This window comes from Micromys minutus, assembly GCF_963924665.1.
Source record: "Micromys minutus genome assembly, chromosome: 4".
In the NCBI taxonomy this organism is placed as follows: Eukaryota; Metazoa; Chordata; class Mammalia; order Rodentia; family Muridae; genus Micromys; species Micromys minutus.
Window position 1 is genome coordinate 73,723,232 of NC_137973.1, and position 24,112 is coordinate 73,747,343.

General features: G+C 43.3%; 1 protein-coding gene across 5 annotated transcripts in view; it reads left to right on the forward strand.

Annotated features, from left to right (window-relative positions):
* The first annotated feature begins 4,866 nt into the window (after positions 1–4,866).
* Positions 4,867–24,112, forward strand: part of KYAT3 (kynurenine aminotransferase 3) — a 42,111-nt gene continuing 22,865 nt past the window's right edge. For 2 of the 5 annotated variants that reach the window (XM_080916297.1, XM_080916299.1), the window contains exons 1-4: positions 4,867–4,959; positions 8,853–8,952; positions 22,462–22,520; positions 23,644–23,788. In XM_080916297.1, the coding sequence (XP_080772423.1) occupies positions 8,854–8,952; positions 22,462–22,520; positions 23,644–23,788 (303 nt within the window). In that variant the 5' untranslated portion in view covers positions 4,867–4,959; position 8,853. Of the gene's footprint in view, positions 4,960–5,035; positions 5,146–8,852; positions 8,957–22,461; positions 22,521–23,643; positions 23,789–24,112 lie in introns of those variants that run through there. The other 3 variants (XM_080916298.1, XM_080916301.1, XM_080916300.1) reach the window with 3 other exon arrangements.

Below are 24,112 nucleotides of genomic sequence, written 5' to 3' on the forward strand. Positions count from 1 at the left end.
AAGAGAACACAAATGCCAGCCAGGCTACTATACACTGCAAGACTCGCAGTTAATATAGATGAAGAAACTAATATATTCCATGACAAAACTAAATTTGCACAATATCTTTCCACTTAGGGAGTGTCTAACCATAGCAACTACCTTAATAAAGCCATCCAGATGCTTGTATATCCAGTGATTCTAGAACCTGCCAAGACAACAATATTAAATCACAGGGGCTAGAAGATGGTTAAGTTGGTAAAGCGCCCACTATCTAAGTGTGAGGACCTGAGTTTGGATCCCCAGCATTCATATACAAGTGGGAAAGAGAACACACATCTGTAATCCCAACTCTGGGGAAGGCGGGGCAAAGACAAACACACACCCTGGGATTACTGGCCAGCCAATCTAGCACGTTATCTAAATCCAGATGTAATGAGAAAGTCTGCGTCAAAAACTAAGGTGGCCAGCAATCAAGAAATAGATGCCCAGTGTCAACATCTAGCCTCCATATTCACACTTACACACCTGTACATGCTCACTAAAAACATGTACATCACACATTTACACACACACACAAACACTAACCATCTCAATCAACAAAAAAATAAAATAAGATAAACTTCAACTGTTTTTATACACAAGTAATAAGTAATGATCAATTAGAAATCAAAATTTAGAATAACCAGAGAAAAAGTGAAATATTTAGTTGCAAATTCTCAAAGAAGTGCCCAACACACTCTCCCACACTTTCTTACAGAGATCTTCCCAGCATGGGTCAGACACAGTCTCCCTGGAAAGTTAGGTAAGATCAAGAACCACAGTCATCTGCGCTAAGGGATTATTCAGAACTCTTTGTTGAACAGCACCATGAACTGGGAAGTAGGGGCTAGATAGATGGTTCAATGGTTAAGCACATGACTGATCTTCCAGGGGACCTAGGTTTGAGTCTCAGCACCTATGAGGTGACTTACAATTATCTCTAACTCTTCTTCCATGGGATCTGACGCCTCCTTCTGACCTCCCTGGGCACTGGACATGTACATGATACACACACATACATGCAGGACAAATATTCTTACACATGAAATAAAGACATGAATAAATTTTAAGAGACTCGGGGGTAGGTAACTTTCTCATAGTGAGTAGAGATAATAACACATATCCATAGAAAACCAAATGCCCTAGAAGAGGGGTGGCTCTTTCTGGTTTAGAAAGGAGATGCCCCAGTTCCATGAGTTGTCACATCTCCCTGGCATGTCTTAAATACACTCCCTGACCAGACAAACTGTAGAGAGAAGGCAAGAAAAGAATTCAAAATAGGGAGGAAGAGACAGGAAGGGTGAAATCCATCTGGGATGGTTTGCATATGCTTGGCCCAGGGAGTGGCACTATTAGGAGGTGTGGCCTTGTTGGTGTAGGTGTATCACTGGGGGCATAGGCTCTCATACCCTCATCTTAGCTTCCCAGAAGTCTTCTCCTGTCTACCTTTGGATGAAGATGTAGAACTCTCAGCTCCTTCTGCTCCACATCTGCCTGGATGCTGCCAAGCAATGATAATGAACTGAACCTCTGAACCTGTAAGCCAGTCCCAATTAAATGTCCTTTATAAGAGCTTCCTTGGTCATGATTTCTCTTAACAGCAGTAAAATCCAAACACATCTTTATTGGTGTGTCTCTAACTCAGCAAGCAGTATTTACAACCTGACTCAAAGCACAGATTAGACACATGAAATTCAGACAGCAGCATTCGCCATCTAGTGGCTATTACTTTCATTACGACCCGTGAGCATTAACTTTTAATGGTATTTTGCATTTCCCTAGAACACGGTAATATTTCATTTTGTTGCTATTGCTATTTTTTAACATAGCACCATCAGAGCCTAAACAGGCTCAGGAGACATAGTGAACGCTACTTGCAAAGCCTTCAACCCGAGAGCTCGCTCATCAGACTGCGTTTCTGATGCTTCTCCTTCAGTGTTTACAGCTGGATGAGCATTTCAGAGGTTTGATGTACATTTACCCTCCTGCTCTTGCTTTACTTGACACAAAGTGTTTCCTCACCACCCATTCCTTAAGAACCCAGGGAACCTGAGTTGACTTAGATACTAATACTGCCCAGGGCCCAAATGTGCAAATAGCCTGAAACAGTGACTTTGCACAGCATGACAGACAGAGGGGGCAGGAGGAAAGCCTTCGTGGACAATTCCAGGGGCTGAGTATCTTCAGCCTGTTAGCATCCCTTGAAAGTTTACATGCACTTTTATGGATGTGGACCAGGAGCTCCAGAGGCAAAGTCAGAGAGGAAACCAGCACCTCGTCAAAGAGCAGTTCGCACCCAGCAGAGGCTGCCCTGTGTTCACACCAGGTTCTCACCCAGCAGAAGCTGGCCTGTGTTCACACCAGGTTCTCGCCCAGCAGAAACTGGCCTGTGTTCACACCAGGTTCTCGCCCAGCAGAAACTGGCCTGTGTTCACACCAGGTTCTCGCCCAGCAGAAGCTGGCCTGTGTTCACACCAGGTTCTCGCCCAGCAGAAGCTGGCCTGTGTTCACACCAGGTTCTCGCCCAGCAGACCTGTGTTCATACCAGGTTCTCACCCAGCAGAAGCTGGCCTGTGTTCACACCAGGCTCTCGCCCAGCAGAAGCTGGCCTGTGTTCACACCAGGCTCTCGCCCAGCAGAAGCTGGCCTGTGTTCACACCAGGCTCTCGCCCAGCAGAAGCTGGCCTGTGTTCACTGTTTCTGACACTTAGCTGGGAGCTGTACACTGAGCCCATGTCTGGGCTATGTTGAGCCTTCCCCAAGGACGGTTTTGATGATTATCGTTTACATATGTAGCCCAATCTGCAATCACTTTTCCTACCATTATGGTCCATAAGGTCAAAATTCGCTCTCCCTTTTGAAACAGCAGTTTGGAGAGACTAGTTTCAACTGTGAATGCTAGCAGCTGATCAGCATTCAACCCAGAGAATGTATGTGGATGGGGACAGAGAGAACTTGGTGACCTTTCTGTGAGTAAGTGCACATTTTCTGTTATGGCTTTTGAAACATTTAAATTAAGGCCAATATCCCTTTTATCCCTAGCTGGGAATCAGGGGTTTACAACTTACAAGCTGAGCAAGGATTTGCATGCCTGTATCCCTTGGCACTGTAGAGGCTGAAGCAGAAAGGTGTCTGAGTTTGGAGACAACTTGGGCTAAGTAGAGAAAACAGTCAAGGTTGCACAGTGAGGGCCTATCTTAAAAACCAAAAGAACATAAAACCAAAAGACTTCAACTTGTAGAGTTCATGTTTTGCTCCAAGAGGGCTGCAGCCACCAAAATGTCATTCTAACTAGCAGGGAAACAAGCCATGGGTCAAAGAAACAATAAAGGTAACACTCCATCATGTGGCCAATTATATTATATCAGCAACTAGGGACATGGCGTTCACAAAATATATCCTGCGTTTTGAAATAAGAAATAAGCAGCTTACTGGAATGGCTGTATGTAAAAATTAGAGAGAAAGGAAAGTGACCAAGTAGCCACTTAACCTTAGAAACCTTCAGAAGGAACTGTGAAGTTTCCCAATCCAACCACAGCAATATCAACAGAACACAACTGCAGATAAAGCCGTACCAGATCATCCTAAGTTTTAGGTCCAAAAAAGAAAACTCCAAGAATCCCAAAATTGGCAGGCCCATGACTTGGTTCAAAATGAAGTCTTTTCTCACCTTAGGCTCCACTGTAGAATTGCACCCTCATTCCTCAGCAAGCTGTGAAACTTTCTTTTTGCCCAGAAAACCCACTTGCCTACATGGTACCTACAAAAGCCACAGGTCCTTCAAGTCCCCTCTTCTTGTACTCTTAATTGAAACAGGTTGTTTCAATTCACAGGATGCACACACACACACACACACACACACACACACACACACACACACACACACCTGCAGCTACCGGTTTTTCTTTTATAACTCACAAGGTTTTCCCTGACCCTGCTGTCTATCCCCACTGCTCTCAAGAGACAGCCCTTATCTGTCGGCCCCTCTTCTCTCTTCTCATAGCGGTAGCCAGAGTTGCTTTGGACTTTCCCCAAACCCTCTAGCTATTCTCTTTCTCTCCTGCATCTTTGGTAAAAACTCCGCTTCCTACCCATGGGTCAGTCAGTTCGGTGGCCTCCCTACGCCCTTGCTTACAAGGAGCTTATTTAATGCCAAAACAGAGACCGCTAGCTCACTGTGGCAAGGACAGGGCATCCAACCAAACACGCCTACTTTTGCTCTTTCCTACAGACAAGAGTACAGCCTTCAGCCACTCTCATGACCTCCAACACCGCGACTCCTTAAAGTGCAAGGAAAAAAAAAATCTTACCCCCAAGCTGTGCTAATAACAGAAACTCACCTCACCCCTGCCTCCGCTCCCGCCCCCAAGCACTGCCTCTGTGCTCATCCTTTCCCTCCTTGTCCGGGTTTCCTCCTTAGATTCTAGGCGTCTTCTCACTTCAGTCTGGCTTCCTCCGCTCTGCATCACTTTAAGGTTCCGAAGGAACGAATCCTTCCCCCTCCTCTCGCCCCATCAGAAGGGACAGATAGACACACCTACAAGCCCTTTTGCACAGGCCGGCCTCTCACACATTTTCCAAAGTCTTTCACCCAGAACCTGCTTCGAATCCACGGAGCAGAGATTTAAAATCAGCCCTGCTCCAAACAGTCTCACACTACCATTTTATCCAGGAAACTCAACCAAAGCCATGTCCCTTCCCCTAGCCTGGGACTCGCACAGTGAGCTCCAGGATTGGAGAACTCCGTAGCCAATCCGTAGCCTCAGCCCTGATGCCGGAGCCAATCACCGGCCAGAGCCAAGCACCGCCTCCATCCCCACCCCCTCTGTCCTCAGGAAGGTTCCTGCTGCACTCTACATCCGGTTTCGCGTGGGATCCCTGCGACTCCTGACGATCTCCGCACTAAGGCCAGGGGTGCATTCTAACCAGGAGAACGACGTAAGCGGGCAGGGGACGTGGTGTGCGGTGACGCTGCCCGGGGCGTGCAGAGTTTGCGGAGCCGGGAGCCAAAGGGAGGTCGGCGTGCTGGAGAAGCGCCCCTTCTTGGCTCGTGCAGGAGACGGGGGTTTACCTTGGGTTGACCGGCTTTTCTTTGGAAAAAGAAGGGCTCTGGGATAACTGGAGGTCAGTCCTCCCTTCTCCCTTTTTCTCTTGATTGTGTGGTTTGAGATATTTAGAAAGCACTCCTTCAAGGGCAATACTGACTTCAGTTTGTTTTTTCAGACAGTCTCTTGTTCTTGAAGTAAAGGAACTTTTTAATCTTCCTATCTCCACTCCCAGATCCCCGACAGACACACCCACACACCCAGAGCTAAGATTAGAGGTTATGCACTACCTCTGCTGTTTTCATTAGCTACCTCCCTAGCCCGGATAAAGGGAAACCTCAAGGTTGATAAGAGAAACGGAAGCAGTTAAACCAGAAGCTTGAGCTTATTTTCTCTGAGCTTTTCAAAAGACAGAAAGCAATCTCATCGTGGTATTTGGAAGGCAGATCTGAGCCTGTCGCCCCTAAGCACCTCCATGCCACGTTCCACCTGTTTAGGCTCTGCTGCACCATCTGATGGGTGACCAAGGGAAGCTTGCTCAGGGCTGCAACCAGCCAGTCTGTTAATCTGTTGAACTTTTGCCTGTGCGCTGTATCCCAATCCCTGCATCAGGAGGCCCATACAGCTTCTCCTGTGAGAAATGGATGGTTACTTGCAATCCCACGTTCACTCGGCGTTAAAGCTGCTTCTGAATGGCGCCCCTTAACTCCTATGCTGATAAATGTGACTAATTTTTTTACGCTTCACCTCTTCATATGGTCTTGAACGCCTGACCTCCTCTTTGTTCTTTGCAAGCTGGAACCCTATTCGCCTCCCTCTGTTGCAATTGGTGAACTTTATAAACATTCTGGAAGCAGACTAACAGGAATGGCCTGTGGTGAAAACAAATGGGATCCGCTTGTCAGCACCAGCCCTTTGAGGCGTTGTCTCTCATAGTCTTTCTTGAGCTTGCAGGTAAACCTGGAGTTTCTGTACTTTTTCAAATTACTAGCACTCGAACTATTCTTCGTGTATGCATACCTCACATGGGTCAGGTTTGTAACTTGGTAGTTTGAGTGGTAAATTCAGAGCACTAAACTCTAATCATGTTTAAACTGAGTTTTGAATGCTTTCCCTCTCTTTGAGATTTGTGGTTTTCCTTCAGTAATTCATCAACTTTTAATCTCTAGGTTGCCCAAACTCTTCCCCTCTGAATCAATCCTTCCTAGAGATGATAAGATGATGGTTTTATTTTCCTGTTGATACATATGTATCTCACATAGGTTTTATTGTTTTCTTTTAGCTTTATTTTTAAAAAACAGATACATATATTTTTTTTCAAAGCATTTTGGCATAAAACTATATGAATATATTATTGTCAGTACTTTATTTTTTTAAAGGTTTGATAGTATGCATTGAAATCTTACTAGTTACAATGAGCATAAAGTACATGTAAAACAAAACATAACATGGAAATAGTCAAAGTTTTCTTGGTGTGTATAGATTAAACATAATGATTTTTAAACACCAAAAATTGCCACAAGTCTATATTCTTAGCTCTTGGGTTATTAATGAGTTAAGGTCTAGGTGTACCCCACTCTGAGAGGGTGGTATACACTTACTGGGTTTTTTTTCTAAGAAGGACTGAGGCTTCAGGTTTTATATTTTATATATCCTATGCCTTTATTAGACTGGCTGGATCCCCCTGACTCACATCTCTCTGGTTTTCTTCACAGACCCTTATCCTTAGAAAGAAACCAAAGCCAACTACTTTTTTTTCTTATTTCATGACATCTGAATGTATAAGTTTAGTTTATTGGTGAATATCAATATCTAGTGTTAATTGCATTCAAGAAAAAACACATTTATTTAAAAATCAAAAGCCATCCAGATGTAACGACACAGGCTTGTAATCCCATTTGGGAGGTGAAGCCCAGAGGACCAGTAGTTTAAGGTCATCCTTGGCTTGAGAACTTGGGCTACATAAGACCTTGTTCAAAAAATAAAGAAATGAATAGGAAAACTAGCTTGCTTCTTGGGCTCAGAGTTTATAACCGAATGAAGTAGGTTTGCCCCCTTGGGGATTGAAAAGCCAATAAGCCAACTTGGCCATAAAAGGATGGAAAGGGTTAATTATTGCTAGTAAGTTGGGAACACACTATGTTTAATTCTCAAAGTAGTGTTTGCCAAGTGAAAAATCACAGGGGCTACCTACACCTACACCAACTTCTTGGGAGGCCAAGGGCGGAGTCAAGACCAGCCCTGGGCTACATAAGGAGTTGGAGACAGTTTACTTAGACCAAGCTTTAGATTAAAATAAGAGCTGGGGCCATGGCTGAGGCATGTGCATAGCCCCAGGTTCGGGGAACTCAGGAACCTGCAGTCCCTTTTACAGGGGCACATTGGCACTTGCATAGGCAAGACTTGTCATCTGTGTGCAAATCCACACTCCAGTCCTGACGTGAGCACGGCAAGCACTTCACCCGACCCCATGCCCCACCCTTGCTGGTCTAAGATTTGATGAATGTCCAGAAGCACCACAGCCACCTTATCCACTCGGTCTCAGAATAAAAGCTAATGGATGATGAGTCCTGTTAACTTTCTTTCCAGTTCTAAGTAGCAGGACAGTCGTGAAGCTTCATGGCCCAGATCTGCCTGCATTTTCCTGAGACTAAATGATTTCCCTACAGGTACAGAAGGAATTCCTAATGAATTCTTCTTGTGTAACTGGAGACTATTGAAATTGTTGTCCAGAAAACCCATCTTCAAAAATAACATAAGATTTATAGCTTCTTTATTTATCAAGGACCTGTTTGAAAAAGCCAGAAGTAGTGGCACATGCCTGAAATTCCAGCAACATAGAAAGTTCAAGGACACTGGACCTCAATACACTGCCCCACTCCTACCCCACCCCTGTCTCAAAAATGTAGGGAGTTAAGGGATGGATGTTCTGACAGTCCAGATTCCCTCCGCAGTAGCTGGAACTGCAGACTCTTCCCCAATGGGCCCAGCTTATAAACTGTTCTCTTACTACTCCTGACTATTACCCAGATGACCACAACCGAAATTTGACTAGTTCCTAAAATGGTCTATTCTAGATATTAAAACTTCTAGAAGTATCTTTTTATGTTTGTGATAAGATCAAAGACGATATCAGTAGTATTGAGTCAGGATCTCACTCTGTAGGCCAGGCTGGTGTAGAATTCACAGAGACCCACCTTCCTCTGCCTCCAGAACGCTAGGATCCAAGAAGTGCCACCATACCTGGCCTAAAATCTTTATAATTTAATTTAAAATACCTTCCCAAACCTCAGTGCAAAATGACTAAAGTATCGTCAATCTCAATAAAGCATCAGTGGATCTGAGAGGATGTCTCCACAGAATACTGGTATTTATTTAAGAATACCAGAGCAACACATGGGGAATGCAATGAACACACTGTTGGCATATTCTAAGGGAATTCAAGGGAGGTGACTTTAGGGTTTTTCTTTTGTTTCAAGGTGCTGGGATTAAACACAGGACTACCACCACTGAGCTGCATCCTGGTCACTCAGTATTTTGAGACAGTCTTGCTAGCCCAGGCTAGCCACAAACATGATCTTCCTGTTTTACTCTTACAACTAGGATTAAAAACAAAGGACACTATGTTCAGCACATAAGGGGAAGTTTATATACATATATATGTATATGAACTCTTATGGCCATCTAAGATTTGTATAAGCTTGTGTTCTCTCAGCCACCCAGGGGTGTCTTGTGGTGGCACAGCGAACATTTGTTGACTCCTCTCTCACTGTCTCTTCCCTCTAGCATGCTTTTGGCCCAGAGGAGACTCTTCTCCCTCGGCTGCAGAGCAAAGCCCACAAAGACAATTTACTCTTCGAAAGTTCTCGGACTCTCCACGTCTGCCGTAGGTATTGCTTGTCACAGACACATTATTGTATGCATTTTCTCGTGCTGGTTAAACACTGTGCAGATTCCCGGGGATGTTTGGTATCTGAGTGAAAGGAGTAATTCTGTGATGTGGGCTGACTGAATGAGTCTCTTCACTGACCAGAACTCTGGTTGGTTGTGCACCTGCCTGCTGTTGGCTCATCATGGTGGCCGTTCTTATTCTATGGTCACAAAATATGAGTTTGAATATGAATTTCTCTATATTAAAAATGAGAAAGTGTGACAGGCTTATTCACTTGCCCGAGGTCTAGTACCTTACTGTGCCTGCTTCTGTCGTGCTGAGGAGGGAGGTCCTTGTTGTTTGGCAAAGGCTATCACTGTGACCAAAAGTACAAAGTGTAGGTTGATGACCTCCAGTTTACTTAAATCAGTGTTTCTCAACTCGTGGGTCGTGACCCTTTCATGGGAGCCAAGTCTGCTATCCTGCATCTGAGATGTTTGTATAACAACTCATAGCAGTAGCAAAATTACAGTAATGAAGTAGCAACAAAGATAATTTCATGGTTGGGAATCACCACAACCTGAGGAACTGTGTTAACAATGGTACATTAGGAGGGCTGAGAACCACTGGTCTGATAGAACTGATGGTGACGCAGGGGAAGCCATGGAAAAGCAAACAGACCCAGAATGTGAGTCACACTACAGGATGGAGATCTGAGCCACCTTCTGTTCATAAAGGGCATGGGAAGTAGGTGGGAGACAGCCTTAGAGGGATTACCCTGGGATGGCCCATTGTGGGGGTCCCTGCAAGCTCTACCACAGTCAGCACAAAAATGAACCAAAAGAGGCAATGACTTAGTTGGCCCTTGGGCTGGTTCTTACTTCTGGAATGTGGCTGTTATCAAGAAACCTTATGGTATGATGGCATCAAACTCTCTTCCCAAGTACATGTCTTTTGCAAAGCACCTGTGATCTCTTCCACAAGAATGGGTTCTACTAACTTAGAATCAGTGCTCACCATAAGGGCCCGTGGAGGAAAGGTTTGTAATGAGCACAATAGCAAACTCTTTTGCAAAGGACATGGGAGCTTTCATATTCAGGAAAGGAGGATTTGGATGAGGGCTGGCTCCACAGAACAGCAGAAACTCACCAGGTTATTAAACAGCATCTACAATAACTTTCCAGGTGTCAGTTTCTTCCACTGTTGAAAAAGGCCTGAGTGTGTACCAGTTCTGGATTCTCTGGTGCTGTATGTAAGCATGTGGACCTTGTGACCTCTACAGCCTATGACCTCTATAGCAACAAGGGGACCTCATTCCGGAGCATGACCCAATCAGCCCCAAAAGTTTTGAAGGACAACATCACAAAGTCTAAATTTGAAGACCTTAGTTGTTGCTGTTGTTGTTGTTCATCTTAGTCTGGGTTTCTGTTCCTGCACAACATCATGACCAAGAAACAAAGCTGGGGAGGGAAGGGTGTGTTCTGCTTACACTCCCACATTGCTGTTCATCACCAAAGGAAGTTAGAACAGGAACTCACACAGGGCAGGAACTTGGAGGTAGGAGTAGACGCAGAAGCTGTAGAGGAATGCTGTTTACTGGCTTGCTTCCCCTGGCTTGCTCAGCCTGCTTTCTTATAGAGCTCAGGTCTACCAGCCCAGGAATGGCACCACCAACAGTGAGCTGGACCCTCCCCCCTTGATCACTAGTTGAGAAAATGTCTTACAGCTGGATCTCATGGAGGCATTTCCTCAAATGAGGCTCCTTTGACACACAAAACCAGCCAGTACACTATTCTAGAATTGGGCAGTACTTTATTCCATGGAGTAAGTGGTCCAGGGACCTAGGAAAGGGGGTTGACCTAGTAGTACATGGGAAGAAGAAAACAGGAACTTTAAAAAGCAGAAATGGTAAATTGGTTTCAGAGTTAGTTTACTAGGGAGGGATATGGGCATGGGGAATCAGATAGACACGGAAACGAGTGGTCCATAAGATAAGCATCAGGTGTTTCAGTTTCCCTGTGGAATGGATGGAGACATTGTGGAAGGATGCAGGAAGCTCCTGGGCATGCTCATTGCCACAGTTCACGTAGACAAGTTGGCTAGTAAGCTCCACTGCCGGCTGTTTGTTGTGTGCCCACGGTCAGCTAAACAGCTCAGTCTCTGGTGTGAGGAATCCATTTTGATGTTCAGCCTGGTCTGTAATAGCTTTGTGTAAAAGAAAACTTCCCATCTGCCATCTGTTTAACTCTGTAAAAACTAAAGAGAAAAATGAATGTGGATGTATTGCTAGTTATGGTAGACATTTCGGTGTTTTCTCAAGGATATTCACCAAATAAGTAGGAATATAATGGGATCAGGTCCAAAATTTACTTTGAAATCACTCAGTGGTTAGTGATGAAACCAGTGGGTTCGGGGGAGAGGAGCAGGAGCAAGGAAGAGGGAATCATGGCATTGAGGATGTGAGCGTTTGATATTAGCCTGTTTTCTCTAATTGTCATCTTCATATTTCAAAATTGTTCACCCCCCTTCTAATCTCTCAGCCCTTCCATGTAGATTTCAAAAGTTCAAAGAACGTAATCAACTTTTAAATATTATAAATTCTATCTTGTGAGCATCTTGACTTTCTCTTTCCCATACATAGAAGACAATTGAATCCAGCAATGGAATGTAATCGTCCAACACCACCATCACATTATGATTCTAAGAGGTATGAGCTGGTGGCCCATGCCTTTAATCCTAGCCCTTGGGAGGCAGAGACACTTTGTGAGTTCAAGGCCAGCCTGGTCTACAGAGAGAGACCCTGCTTCAAAAAACAAATAGACAACAAAAAGCATGCTTGTGATTTTCTTTGGAAAAACATGTTAGATTACATATGTGACTCATACTAAGAGACGAAGTGAAAACCTAAATGTTCTTTGGAAAGTCGGTTAGATGGTGTTCACTGGGGCAAACATGTGAAGGGAAGTTTAACTGAACTGGACACAGGTAAAAGGCTAAGGTAGACTAGCGGAGGAACATTTTTTACTGAAGCAGACATAGGAGAAAGGATGTTCTGTTAAAGCAAACATTTGAAAAAACATGTGATAAAAGATTCTTTGCAGAGGTATTGGTCTGCCTTACATTGTGTAATTGAGCTACTCTATAGAGAGAAACACACCAAGAAATTTCTGGTGGTATGTTACAGTTTCTCATTGATTCTGGGGTGTTGGGATTATTGACCGAGTCATCTAAGCTGAGACAGATAGATGCCTGTGCTGAGATAAGACCTGTGGATAACACATGCTGTTTAAAGGGCATATAAAAAGGGCTTGACGGACAGTGACAAAGGCTGAGCTAGACTTGCTTAGAGTTAACTATACAGTGCCTGCTGGTCTCATATCTTTGCTGATCTTTGATTCACTAAGAGAGGCATAGCCAAGAACTTCTGGCATTCCTGTTAGCCCTGGTCCCTCCTGTTGACTCATGTTGAGGCGGAAGCCTGGCTGTCTCTGCTAGGTAGTGTCCGCATTGTTGATGCCTGTTTCCTATCCCTGCTCTACCAAACTGGACTGCAGGTGTGTGTATCCATGTAAGTGAATTGAGCTGCTGTAAACTTGTAAATTGAACTGCTGATTTCCAGACCACATAGATGAGTGTTGCTCCAAAGAACCTTTCTAAACCGGTCCACTCCCTACCCCCTATCTGGAATACTTTTTTCCCACTACCTCTGGTGGGTGGTGAGATACAAAAGAGCTTAAAGCATTTAAAAACGATCATGAAAAATAGATTTAAAAAAATTAAAATTACTAAGATATACTGATCCTTATGTGTTCTTAGAAAACACATTTGTAAGTGACTCATTTACATCTCAAGCAATAATCACCAACAAAAATCAACCTGCAAATGATCTGAGATTCAATTCATTACCACTCCCTCTCAAGCAATCAAATAACTGAGTATGTGTCGAAACATTCCTACCATTCAATAAGGCTTTGCACAAAACCACAGCAAGACTGAGGGTGTGGGGGTCTGTCGCTAGCGTTTCCGACCAGCAGAAAAGGAGCAACTACACAGCGCTCTTCTCAAAGCGGTTTATTCAGGAACCTTACAGTATGCCAGTGAAAATCTTTCTTTCCCCTTTCTGTCTCTCTTTCCGTTTCTCTTTCTCCTTTTCTTTCCCCCAAGCGCAGCCCCTTTTATCCTCTCTCAACTCCTGTTGTGTGGCTACAGTTCATAGATCCGAGTCATCTGGCCTGATCTCTCTCTCATCATGGGTGTGTCTGCGCAGCTTCCAAGGTGGGAGTGGCTAATCTCGGGGGCAGGAAGAAATCAGGTGCTAGTCATAGACTAGGCCGGAGTCCCAAGCGCCGTCTTTGGACTGCCGCCACACCCGCTCTCCACAGGGGTCTATGGGGGAAGAGGTGGCTCAGCCTTAAAGAACACTTGCTACTCTTGCACAGGACTAGAAATTCAGTTCCCAGGTTAGACCATTCACAACTCCCATAAGCCATCACCATTTTCTAACCTCCACAGGCACCTGCATGCAGTTACACACTCATACACATACACACACACAGAGAGAGAGAGAAAAGTTCTAAAATTATCAGGCAGATAAAAAACTATATCCCATTGGGAAATGAAAATGCAGATCATATGGTGTTTGGAAAGCTGTAGGGAGAGGCTTAGAGCACTGGAGAGTTCTGTACCAGCCAGGCTGTTTACTATAACATAGCTGTAGTCGCTAGACATTGGAAGACAGAAGACATCAGTAGTCCCAGCTACCCCGGCTCTGAGTCAGGAGTCACATGCACCTAGGAGTTCAGAAATGTCGAATCAACTCTGGATTGGTAACAGACAGAGACCAAGGAGAAGAAAGAAGGAGGAATAAGAAAATAGCTTTATATTGAGCCACATATGAGTGATTGTGCGCTTGGCCCCAGAGTATAGATTCAAGCTGTCCTGGGTGACTTGTCCCTTCAGGAGACATGTTGTGTGAACTTTTATAGTCATGATCAATGCATTCATACAGTACAGTGATAGCCATTGGTGAGGTCATCAAGACAGGGAAACCAACAGAGCTGCTGAGTTTTTCGTTATTTGTTTGTTTTGTTTGTTTTGGGGGGGGTTGTTACCTGTGAAATTTAGATGTCATCTCACTGTTAGCGTCATGCTTTGTAGAGACTGGGGCTTGCTCAGGATAAGGGTGTAGATTAGGTTGCCTGGTAGTCATGTGGATGTTTGATGAGACACAGACGTTAACAGTGAACACTGGGGTTGCACAGTTTTCCTGCACAGCATCCCAGGTTGTTCCCCCCCAACCCCTCCCCAGCCTCTAATTTTTGAGACTGTAGATTGGACACCATACTTCCTGGGTGAGCCTCCAGTGCTTAGCTGTGTTCCCAGCTGTGATGAGTTCAAAGAAGCCAATGAGCACAGGTGTGTGTCTGCGTGCATGTGTGTGTGTGTGTGTGTGTGTGTGTAGTAAGCAATGTAGGAGAGGCAAACCACTTTGCCCACAGGCTGAAGTCAGCCAAAACTGAAGCAACAGACTTTGATAGATACGCATTTGCCTTCAGTTTAGGAAGGTCCAACATAGCTCACACCCCCTGTGCTCCTGGGATCGCTCCTGTGAGGGTGTGCAGAGACTAGTGCCTGGCTTCCTGTTGAGGTGTGTGTAAGGTTTTCCTCTAGCACACCATCTTCAGAGAGTCTGGATCACTCACGTGTTCAGTCAAGAGATGCTGAATAGATCACATTCAAAATGTTCACTTGTTGGCTGGTTTGGTTTGGACTTTAAGACAGGGTTTCCTGTACCCGAATCTGACCCCCTAGAACTTGCTAGATAGGTTGGGCTAGCTCCCTCCTGCCTCTGCCTCTCAAGTTCTTGGGTTAGAGGTGCGAATCATCACCACGCCTGCCTGTCTGCTTATTTGATGTTTGACTCAGGCACTGTGTAGACCAGGCTGACCTCAAATTTGTAATGATTCTTTATCTCCAGCCTCTAGCCCTGTAGATTACAGGATGAGCCACCAAACCCAGCTTAGAAATAATTCTATACAAAATAGAGCAACCGAATATGTGTTGCTTAGAAGTTTCAGTTAAATTCTCACACCTTTGCATCTGGTGTAATTGACTCATTCTTAAATCTTAGTTCAGAGGACCGGCTGAAGTTTACATTCAGATTTTCCATCATGGCTGGAACAGTCTGTGTTTGTGCTGCCATCTAGTGGCCAAATCAAATTAATACAGGTTTCCTGAATATGTAGCTTCTACCTTGGAAGACCTCAAATCTGTGTGATAATTTTGTTAATCTTTGTTTGAGGAACATTTTCCAGAGTGAGAAAGGGGGTATGGTTTCAGAACACCCTGACAACCTTTTCAAATCGGATCTGTCTAGATACAACAAACTACAATGAGGGGTGATAGCTCAATGATCATTTGCTGGAAGGATGTACCAAGAAAACACAGCCACAAGCAACAACCCAGTAGCATCTCCATCTCGGTAGCTCAGGCCTTATTCAGTGGTGCTGTAAATTGAACTAAGAGCCTGGACACGCTAAGCAAATGCTTCTCCACTAAGATATAACCCCGTCCTTTGATTTGTTCTTTGTCATTAAGGATTAGTTCCCTTTTGTTATTTTATATAAATAGGAATATGTCATGTAACCCTTTGCGTGTAGATTTATTTTCATACGTACAATGATTTAAGTGCGGCATATCGGTGATTTCTTCCCCCTTGTTGTTGAGTGCTACTTTAAAACATGGATTTGCCATGGTTCCTTTTCTCTCCCCCCTTTGAGAAACTTTGGTTTGTTTCTAGGTTTAGATTTCTGTGCACAAACTGTGTGAAGGGTCCCTGTACATTGACTTATTAGACAAGATTTTCCATTCTCTTGTGAACACCTCACACTGAGGTGTACGGTTTACTGTTAACTATATTTAAATTATGTTTAATTTTTAGCTCACTGCCAGAACATTTCCCAAACTGCCTGGACCCCTTAACATCCCATGAATCTTCAACAGTACCCACTTGTCCACATCCCTGTCAGCAACACTGCTGTCTACAAACATCTTAATGGACCTCATTATGATGTCTCCTGATTTTAATTTTCATTTCCCTGATGATTTCTGGGGATTAATGTCCCTCCATGATAGTGATTGGAGGGGGGGTGTATTTTGTCCCCTGGGAAGGAAAGTAGAGTAGGTGGTAGCAGAGATGAAACGAAACCTATGGGGCTCAAGTGTAGGTTGATGTCAAGGTGATACGTGATTGGACAGTAGAGGTTGAGTGGAACAAAGTTTTGGAAAAGCGGAGGAGGAGGAGAAAGAGAGAGATTCAGGAGGAGGCAACATGGAAGCAGATGTGGGTGTGTCTCTATGCTCTTCCCTATATGGATATGGTTGCTATGATTATTTCTAAGAGTTTCTATGGGTCAATTTAGCTTATCTAGGTAGGAAGTTTATATCTTTGTCAGATGGTTGTAAGCTTATTGTGTGAAGGGATTGTGGATTGAGAACTTAACATATAAAGCTGTTTGATAAGTTATTGATTGTTGAGGCTTGACTTTACCAGGTTATGGAGGACAGTGTGTGAAAGTAATGGCAGAAATGCAGCTGGAACTAGCAATTCCAACTCTGTTGCCCTTGAGAGGTGAGGGCATGCGGGGCACATGGAATGAGATGTGTGTGTGTGTGTGTGTGTGTGTGTGTGTGTGTGTGTGTGTGTGTGGTATTCAGGGTTCTCTAGAGGAGTACAGACTATACTTTTCTATTGTAGGCCTTTCTTGCCCTCAGTCACCTTGGCTCCTCTCGGTAAAGACTTGATTAATGACTCCTAATGTTTGGATTTTACAGGCTTGTTTTCTTCAGCTTCATCCCCTTGTTTGGGAGTCTTTTTCTGTACCTGTCTCACCCCACGTGCAAGCATTAAATCCTGTGGGTTAAGTCTTCAAATGTATACAACTGTTGAAGATCTAGAGAGACACCCTTCCCTTCAAACTGAGGGATGAGTAAGTAGCTTGTGATTTGCACCCCACATGCTTAGCTGTGTTCAAAAATCACACCAGACCTTTAGATGCTCTCTTATCTATCTGGAAGGTCACTCTGACTTCCTGGTCCTGGCTCACCCCTTACAAAGGAAGTAAGTTTTACGCAACCATTATTTACCTCCTGCAGCTGAGTCTTGTGTGCCCACTGAACAATGTCTCACAACCTTTGACAAAGAGGAAAGAGATTGCTAATTCTGGAGTCAAATACAAATGGTCATGGTTGAGGAGCACAGATTTAAGGTTTCCCAAATTCCGTGTTCCAGTGTAGTAACCGTCTGGTGGAGCTTTGAACCATCTGATGGAGACAATGGACAGAGATAGTCATAAAACAAGCCACTTTAAAAATATATTGGTGAAGACATTAGGTAGGGAGGTTAAAGCAAGGTGTGTCTCTGTGTGTGTGTGAGAGAGAGAGTGTGTGCATGTGTGTATGTGTATTGGGGGGGTATCTCTTCTAATCTATGACACTCAGCCTTTTGGTTGGTAAAGCTAGTGATCTATTAAGTGAATACAGTTCAAAGGATTTGTATCCATTAGCCACAACTATATTAGGGCAGACACCAGTCTCTTAAGGAAGTTGAAAATAACCTGAGATAAGTTGTAATTGGGCTCTGGGCCTGCAACATTTCAACTTAATCTCTCTGAATGTTCAGGGGCTTCTTACCTGGGACTTTCTCACTTCCCACTAGTCAGGTGATTTCCCCAGTTGCTTGTACAAAGCAAGTGCTTAAGAAACGGGAGGTTTGGTTTGGTTTGGTTTTATTCACTTCCTTTGGTGTCTGAATGGCTAACACCACTTTAATAGAGACATTTCATGCTACTGAAGGAAGGAAACATCTTCCCTGGCTTTAAGTGGTTTCCTGTGGGTTATAGGCATTCCTGACTCAATACCGTCATGCCTGTAGCCTCTGTCATGCCCTTTACACAGTGTGCCCAGATGTCACCTTAAATGAGGAACCAACGAATCAAAGTAGGTGTGAGCTCGCCCTGAATACCTCATTTTACCTATGGCTTATACAATATGCCTGTTTCTTTTTTAAAGATAGCTGCATCTTTATTTTAATTTTTATGTATATGATTTTTGTCTGCATATACCACATACATTGATACTGCCCAGAAGAGGGTGTAAGATCTCTGGAACTGTAGTTACAGACAAAATCTTTCATATGGGTGCTGGGATTAAGTCACATCTTCTAGAAGGATATCCAGTGCTCTTAGCTACTAAGCTATGTCTCCAGTCTACAGAGACCCCATTTCTATAGCCAAACTCTTGAGTATTACGATTTAGAGCCTCAACCTATGTAACTAAGGGGTACCAAATCCAACCCATAATGGTGACCTGTCTGATCCTGCCTTTATTTAGTTGTCTCTGAAAGTTACTCTTTCCTCTGGCGGTGTTATATAACCCGGCTCCATGGCTCAGCCATGAAATAACTTTGACCAAAATGTATAAATGGAAGCAATGTGTGTGTGCGTGTGCGCACGCATGCGCGTGTGTATTTTCAAGCAGGAGCCTTAAAGTAGGTTGTGTTTTTGAGACTTTGTCTCAGGATGACAGTGACACAGAGCAAAGCAGCAGCTGAGGTTCTGTGCGTATGTAACATAGGCAAAGTGAAAACTGTTTAAAATCTTATGCTCTTAGTTACTGTATGGGGCTAGGAAGATTCAGCTTAAGGCATTTGTCTGACAAGTATAAGGATCCATGCCCCAAACCCACACAAACTGAACACGATAGCCTGAGTGCTCTCGTTTAGGCTGATGGAAGGCGGAGACAGAAGAATTCCCCAGAAACTTAGAAGCTAGTGAGGGATACACAGAGCCAAACACTGTCTCAGATAAAGCAAGGACCAATTATCTTCTGACCTACACACACAGAGATAAAAAATGTTAGCCTCCTTTATTACCAAAGCATAAATTAGCCTAAGCTGATTGATAGAAGTACCTTCAGTGACACTATGATGTGAGTGAATTTTTTTTATTCATTGTGTATTTGTTGAAAACTCACTATGAGACACATCGTGTTTTCTGATGGAATCGACATGGCTGACAGATACCTAAGTACCTATGTACCTGTTCAAACACCTGTGTGAGTATTCTGTGAAGGTAGATTTTTTTAGATGAAATTGAAATGTAGTTGGTGGGCTTTCAGGAAAGCTAAGGAGCAGCCTTAACATGGGCGAGCTTTGTTAAAAAAAAAATTGAGTGCCCCTCCTAAGAATGGAGACCTCAGATCCAAGCTGTGATGCAAACTTTCTCCTGTTGTCTGCTCTGCACATTGCAGAATTCCCAGTCCTGCAGCTGCATGACCAAGTCCTGGAGCTAAATCTCACACTTCCTATTGGTTTTGACTCTGAGAAAGTTGACTGGCACAGCAGAGCACAAGGTGTTTTCATAATCTAAGGGCATACCAGTGAACGAAGGTAGGAACAAAATGTTGGGGTGCTGATGTTTATATGCAGGTGAGGGCAGGCAAAGATAAGGCAAGGCCTGTGATTGGGCAAGTGAAAAAGAAAGGTGGGCAGAGAATTTTAGAGATGGGACAGAATGTAGAGAGGAGAAGGAAAGAAGATGGGGGAAGAGAAGGATGACCCAGATCTGTGTGGCTTTAAATATACACAGGTAACTATGAATATCATATAAGAGATGGATAATTATAGGACAGTTTGTCTTATCTAGCTGGGCAGTTTATATCAATATCTATTGGCTCTGAGTTTATTGTGTGGATGTTTTGTGGAGTGAGAATTTGCTGATAAAATAAGATTGATACATTACAAGCCTCTAGAGTTTTGATTTTACCGGATTACTGGGAATTATGACTATAACCACAGGGAGCAGATGCTGGGATGCGAGCAGAGTCCACAATAAGAGAGCTAAAAAATAAGCAGTCTCTGCATGGGACTAGCCATGGAGGCAGAGAGACCACCGGGGACAGACGGTAGCAGGGTTTTCTCATATCATGGTGCCTTTTCCTTTTTTATTACTTAAGGCAACAGGTGGCACCCAACATGGGGCACAAACCCACAACCCTGAGATTAAGAGTCTCATGCTCTGCTACCTGAGCTGTATATTTAACAGGAGCATACATGTACTAGACCTGGATGAGGAAATGAAGTCTAACTGAAATATAAACGGTAGCAGATGGAATAAGAGCTGGCCAAGTGCAGGGGCGGGGCTGTTCGGTGAGGACCAGTGACCAAGTGGAGTACAGAGCAGAAGCACTCTCATCTGCAAGAAAGGGAAAATGGATGCTTTCCAGGCAAAAGAAAAATTTGCTGTTCTGTTTGTGACTATTTGAAACTTAGTGTGACCTGGCACAGTCTTATTTCACAACACAGAATTCAGGGGAGGGGAGATTCTTGGGGAAGTCTGTTGTGGCAGTTCTCAACCTGTGGGTTGCAATTCCTTGGAGTCAAAAGAGCCTTTCACAGGGGTCACATATCAGTTATCCTGCATATCAGATATTTATGTTTATCAGTGGGTCTCAGCATTAGGAAGGTTGAGAACCGTTGCTCTGTAGTGAGGCTTGGATGCTGATGTAGAAAGATGGTCTTGGCAGAGCAAAGGCTACATGCAGAGTAAGAGAACATACATCATTTGAGAATGTTGGATAGTTGAGGCAGAGAGCTATGATGGAGGGGAGGCAGTGGCAGCTGAGGGAAGTGGCTGACTTAGGCACCAACTTTGAATAAAAGTGAGTCAAAATGTGCCTTTGGAACTCAACTAAATAAATTCAGAATACAGCTGTACATTGTGACCCAGTTATTGATTGCAGTCTATGTTGTTTTCTTTCTTTTTTTTCCTTTTTTTGGGGGGGTGGAGGGAGCGGTGCATGTGGGAGCCATGCATTGGCCATGAATGGAACCATGACGCTCATTGTCAGTGGCTATCTGTCTACGTCAGTTTCTCTCTACCTTACTTTTAGTCATGGTTTCTCATTGATTGGTCTGAAGCTCAGTGTTTGAGGTGGACTGCTGAACTTGGGGAATCTCCTTAGATCTTACTGCCTTAGACCCCCAGTCTTGGAGTTACAGGCCATGTGTGAGTCCAACTCCTATATGGGAGCTTGGGATCTGAACCCAGGTCTTCAGGCTTTCACCACGGTGGGCTTTACCCACTGAGCCATCGCTCTCCTGATGTCTTTGCATATGAATCTGCTTTGCATTTCTGGTCACTTGCTGAGTGAATTATTATGTTCTCAACATTGTTTCAGAAAGAGGAAAAGGCCTTTGTTGAAAATATCTTTCTCTGGTCTGCTGGGTCTTTTGGGTTTTATAATCATATTCTCCAGAGTAGCATTATGTTCAGGCGGAACTTCATCAAAATGCTGTTCTTGAAGCGTGTTAGCCTCCAGAGATTTTGCTTGTGTTTCCCTTCACTGGAGTTTCAGAGATTACCAATAGGCGCCCAAGAAAGCTATTTCTTTGGTATTGTTATTGGAAATAGAATGAGAACAATGGTCTATTTAATAACCATTATCATTATCTTTTCCCCAGATTGAATTAAAATTGCTTTAATATTCTATTATAAAATTCCTTGCAAAAATGCTGTCAATCACTTTCCTTATTTCCACCAGCTCACTAACAATGAACTTAAAGCTAATTCAGTACTTCCGAGAGAGCATCAAAATGCAGCCTTGAATGGAAGGGCCTGAAATATGATGTGGGGTATAATTATAACTTCAGCATTTTCCTAGTACAGCTTTAGCATGCTTGCTGGTGTGAGTAGGCCTGGTGGGAATGACAACTGTATCTTTAGCAGCAACTTCCAGCCATACTTTTAGGAATCCTTAGTACGTGAAAGACTGTAGAAGATAAGTAAGTATGTTCTGTAAAGACAGATCATAGGATCAGATCTTGACCTGAGCCTATTTCAGACAGTTTAATGAACTTACCAGATGTGAAAAGTTTTTTCTATCTCAATCTTCATGGTACCTAAACTTGGTTATTTCAGTAAGTGGAATTCATAATACTACTACTGCTGTGAATGTTAATTATGTAAAGCAAACAGAACAGTGCCTGGCACATAACCATTGCTTCCTAATGTCACCTAGAATTATTTGTAACCCATTATTAAGGATTTTAAAACCATTTATTGAGTTCTTCCTCTAGGCCATAGGAAGAACTTCCTTATAGAATTCTAGATGCACAATACATTACACAAGCTTTGTAGCATGGTTCAAGAATCTCTTGACACTTTTTTCTTTGATATTATTGAGCTCTCTGGTGTGTTTCCTGACTTTAGATTGATTGACTCTTCAGGCTTGGATGGTCTTGTCCTCGACTGAGACTATTAAGATGTGAGATCCACAAAGGAAAGTGTTTTTGAGGAGCAGTAGGGATGGATTGGACAAATCGGGAGAACACTGCATAGGACTCTGAAACTGTCTCTCATGCTACCATTTACAGCAAAACAGGAAACAGGGAGAGTGGCCCATTGTTTACTGACCTCTTTGAGTTTTGTCTAAATAATTAAAAGAAACTTTCAATATGTCTTTCAGAAAATGGCTTTGAAATTCAAAAATGCCAAACGAATCGAAGGCCTGGACCATAATGTGTGGTGAGTGTCTTAGACAGGGCTTATGTGGTAAAGCTTCTTGTGGGTGCTTACATTGGGTTTTAACTTCACATGAAGTTCAGTGAAGAAGCCATTCATTTAATTCACCATTAAAATTAAACAGAGGAAGCTATCTATCTGTACATACACTGATACACTCATTTAGCAGAGGTGCTGCCCTCTGAGCTAGCACTGAATGTACACTAGAGAAAATCTAAAACTAAGTTTGACTGTTTTTGTGAAATTTACAAAAAAAACTATTTCTTTTTTTTCCTTGAGGACCTTGCTATGCATGTAGCCTAGGCTGGCCCCCAAACTCTTGGTCCTCTTGCCTAAGGCTTCCCAGTGCTGGGATTATGGGCATTTACCAGAATTAGAGTTTATAAGCATGCAACATACCCTGTTAGAGTTTTCTTTTTTATTATTTATTATATGTAAGTACTCTATAGCTGTCTTCAGACACACCAGAGGAGGGCATCAGATCTCATTACAGATGGTTGTGAGCCACCATGTGGTTGCTGGGATTTGAACTCAGGACCTGGAAGAGCAGTCCATGCTCTTAACCACTGAGTCATCTCTCCAGCCCCAGTTAGACTTTTCTTATTAACTCTCTTTGAGAAAAACTAAACAAGGCATGGTGACACATGCCTTTAATCCCAGCACTCAGGAGGCAAAGATAAGTGGATCTCTGTGACTTCAAGATTAGCCTGGTCTACAAAGCAAATTCTACAACAGCTGGGGCTCTGTTACACAAGGAAACCCTGTCTCAATAAAACAAGAAAAACTAGTAACAGCTCTCCCCATGTGTATATGTGTGTGTGTGTGTGTGTATATGTGTATGATTTTATATTATAATATATATATGGCCACATATGTATGTGTGTGTGTGATATGTCCCTGAAATATGAATGTCCCAGAATTGACTTCTCTAAGGAAGTTGAGGTTATAGGTCAATCATCACTTACTAGATAAATAGATAAATTCACCTCATAGGTAGTAACATTTTTGTTAGAAACTCATTGGGTTTTGGTTTTATGATGAGAACATATGCTATTGAAGCTAACTCTGTAATTATGGTACTTCCTAATCTTTGTGGCTATTTTGTTTTGTTTTGTTTTTTAATCAGGGTTGAATTTACTAAGTTGGCTGCTGATCCGTCTGTTGTGAATCTTGGACAAGGCCTTCCAGATATAGCCCCTCCTCCATATGTAAAAGAAGAATTATCAAAGGCTGCATTTACTGATAACCTGAATCAATACACAAGGGGCTTTGTGAGTCTATCAGGGCCATGTGGGATATGCTGATGCTTCATTCTGGTGTATATGGGGGGGTGTGCGTGTGCGTGTGCGTGTGCGTGTGTGTGTGTGTGTGTGTGTGTGCAACTCTCTTTTCCTTAAAAGAAATTGATTTTCTAGGATCAACTATCTTAGCCTGGAAACTCAGGAGCCCCTTGCCCTCAACCTCTTAGAATGAGCCTTCTCCAAGTTCCAGAAATTTTATACTTCCATTTTGGCTGTTCATTGACTATTGTTCTAAAATGAGATCTTAGGACATCAGGGAAGAGAAAACATTCTCTCAAAGCATCTCTGCTATCT